This window comes from Calidris pugnax, unplaced genomic scaffold, assembly GCF_001431845.1.
Source record: "Calidris pugnax isolate Ruff unplaced genomic scaffold, ASM143184v1 scaffold1753, whole genome shotgun sequence".
NCBI lineage: Eukaryota > Metazoa > Chordata > Aves > Charadriiformes > Scolopacidae > Calidris > Calidris pugnax.
In genome coordinates this window covers 12,044-15,031 of record NW_015094502.1, presented here as the reverse complement: position 1 = coordinate 15,031, position 2,988 = coordinate 12,044, and the positions used below count along the sequence as shown (strand labels likewise).

General features: G+C 67.6%; 1 protein-coding gene across 2 annotated transcripts in view; it reads right to left on the bottom strand.

Moving 5' to 3' along the window:
* The window catches only part of AMOTL2 (angiomotin like 2), a 7,892-nt gene extending 5,203 nt beyond the window's left edge, over positions 1-2,689 (bottom strand). For both annotated transcript variants that reach the window (XM_014962921.1, XM_014962922.1), the window contains exons 1-2: positions 1,844-2,689; positions 231-462 (exon numbers count right to left, since the gene is read on the bottom strand). In XM_014962921.1, the coding sequence (XP_014818407.1) occupies positions 231-462; positions 1,844-2,574 (963 nt within the window). In that variant the 5' untranslated portion in view covers positions 2,575-2,689. The remainder of the gene's footprint in view (positions 1-230; positions 463-1,843) is intronic.
* Between the last annotated feature and the right edge of the window lie 299 nt (positions 2,690-2,988).

Below are 2,988 nucleotides of genomic sequence, written 5' to 3'. Positions count from 1 at the left end.
GTTGGGGGGGGTCACCGGAGAATGGGCTCCTTCTCCCCCAGGTCCCGGCTGCCGTGTCACTGAAACGCAGCTGCTGGGAGGGGGGAGCACGTCGCTGGAGGGGAGAAGGGATGAAAAGGCTTGAAGGGGGTGAGTTTTCACAGCAGCTGGTGGAGCATCATCCCCACCCCCCCCCCGACACCCCGAGATGGGGGGGACAACACGATGCCATGGTGGGGGGTGATGCTCACCTTCTGGATGAGGTTGACCTTCTGGGCACAGCTCTCCAGCTCCTGCCGCAGCTTCTCATTCTCCCGCTGGAGCCTCTCGTTCTCCCGCAGGACGGCGTCCGCACGGGCCAGGCGGCTGCCGGACGAGGTGGCCTGGGAGCCCACCAGGGCATCCACCCCCGCCGGACCCAGGCTGCCCGGGCACAGGGCACCCGGCGGCAGGAACGCGGCGGGGAGGTGGGTGGGCAGCACCCTGCGGGGAGAGAGGATGAAGGGAGGATGAAGGGATGCTGGAGGGGCTCAGAAAGGGCAGGGGAACCCCCCCCAACATCATCACCCCAACCACTCCAAACCCAGGGGGGGACAAGCGGGCGCTGGTGCCCCCCGCATCACCCCAAAGGAGGAGGGAGGCTCTGGGAAGCACCTATCCTGCTTTTCAGGGTGTTTGCCTTCTAAAAGCACCCTCGAACACGAGACAAACCCCATCTCACGGGGATGCCTTGACCCGACAGCTCCAGGACCTGGCTGTCCCACCCCCCAGGGTGGGCTCCCAGCCCCTCAAGCCCACGCTACCAGGGGGGGACGCTGTGGGGGGACAACAGCTCGGCAAAGGATGCTCCCGGGAAGCCGGCAGCGCTGCCCCTTTTCCTTGTTTTCTGGGCAAAGCGAGGGCTCCTGGTGCAGCTCCACGCCACCAAACTCTCAGCAGATCCTCACTGTGCTCAGAGGAGCAAAGGCTGCCCCTGGTACCACCACCCCTAGTCCCTCGACAGCCCCCAGTACCCTGCGCAGAGCCTGGCCCCGCTGCGGGCGGGCTGCCCGCCAAGGGCCCGCATTCCTGCGGGATGATATCGGAGCGAGGAAGAATAAATACATCTTCCTCGCGGCTCCCCTTCCCCTCTTTGTTCCCTGGAAGGAGAAGGTTTTCCTGCCGGAGATGCTATCGCTCTCGGCCGGGATAGGTCGGGGCGGGCGGGAGCGGCGCGTGTCCTCCCATGGAGGCTTCAATCCCCTTTTTCCCCCATTGTTTTCCAGGCTGGAAGAAGTTGTTTCCAGCCCTCCCGGCAATGCCTGGTCCTCTGGGCTCCTCTCCGTGGCCTCTCTCGGAGGCAACCTGGGGCTTTGCCGGAGGTGTCAAGCTGCCTCCACCACCAGCCCTCGGCTCAGCAGCCGTCCCGCAGCAAACTGGGGCAAACTGGGGGTTCCAGAGAGTGGGGGGGCACGTTTGCCTTCCACCCTGCCCCAACGCCTGTTCTAAATTTAGCCATTTCCTGAGCTGGTTCCAGCTCCTAAATTAACCCCAAATTCCTCCCGGCGCATGGGGAGGGGGCGAGGTCTGAAGAGGTAGTGGGATTTTCATCACCAGTTGGAAAAGCTCAACTGTACTGGGGGAAACTGGGGAGAGGAGAGGGCCGGAGGGGTCCCTGCAGATATCCCTGTGGGCTGAGCTGGATCCAGCCCCTTGAGGAAAAGGGGTTTGGGAACGGCTCCCCTGGAGCCCTTCCGCATCCCACATCTTCCGAGCATCCCTCCCGGCTGCTCCGGGGGTGCTGCGGCTGGGAGAGACCCCGTGAGCACCCCAAAAAGAGGGGAAAGGGGGGAAAGGGGGGAAAGGGGGGAATGGGGGTTGTTACCTGATTTCGGGATGCTGAAATCCAGGAGCTTCCCGGGAGCAGGGTGGGGGTTCGGCCAGGTAAGCCTCCTGGGAGGGGATGACGTAGGGATACTCCGGGGGGGGTCCCCGCGGCTCCGGCCCCTCGGGGTGCTGCCCTCGGTGGTGGGGGGCGAGCTGGTGGTGCCGGGAGAGCTGGGGGTAGCTGTGGGAGGCGCTGATGGGGCTCTGCGCCTTGGCCCCGTTCCTCTCCAGCGACATCCGCATCAGCCGCTCGCTCAGCGACCGCACGTGGCCGTGCTTCAGGTCCTTCAGCCCCTCGTCGGGGCGTCGGGCGCCGCTCTCGGCCCCGCGGGGAGCGTTTTCCCCCCGAAACCCCCCCGGTTGCTGCTCACCCCCTCTCTGCGAGGCGTAGTACTGGGAATGCGCCTTGGCCTCCTCGTAGGTGGGGAGCTCCTCGCCCCCCTTGTGCTGGGGCTGGCAGAGCCGGTAGAGGCCCGTCTCCAAGTAGAGGTGGTCGGAGTGATGCTCCTGGCCCTGGGGCTCCTGCCGGGTGGACTGCTGCACCATTTGGCTCTCCTCCGGGCTGAGGCTCTCCAGGGAGGAGCGGGGGCTGCCGGCCCCTCCGCCGCTGCGCAGGGCCTGCTGCTGGATGGCCAGCAGCGTGCGGTTCTCGCTGAGGTTCCCATAGCGCAGCTGCTCCTGGATGAGGCGGTGCAGGACCGTCCCGTTGGAATCCTCCGCCGTCCTCATCTCCTCCCGCGCCCTGGGCCAAGCCACCTTGCCCACCCGAGAAGGGCGTCCGTCCCCCCGGGGAATCTCAGCAGCGACCGGCCGCGCCGAGGCACCTACGCGGGGAAAGAGGGGATGGATGGTGGGGAACCGGCCGGGCTCAGACCGGGAGCGCCACGGGTTTGTTTCTCCAGGCCGGGCCGGGCCGGGCCGGGGCCGGTGGCGGCGGTGGGAGCGGAGACACGGCCCCCCCGCGGCGGGTGGCTGAGGACGGGCGCTCTCATCACACCCACGGGCCCGGGCTGGCTCCGGAAGGACCGCGGTTGGGGGGGTTCCGGGGCTGAGCGCTGGCGTCGGGGCTGGCTCCTCACCCCCCGGGGGTCGGGGATGAGCCCGGGGAGACGGGAGGGCGAGGTGGCCCCCCCCCCCCCCCCC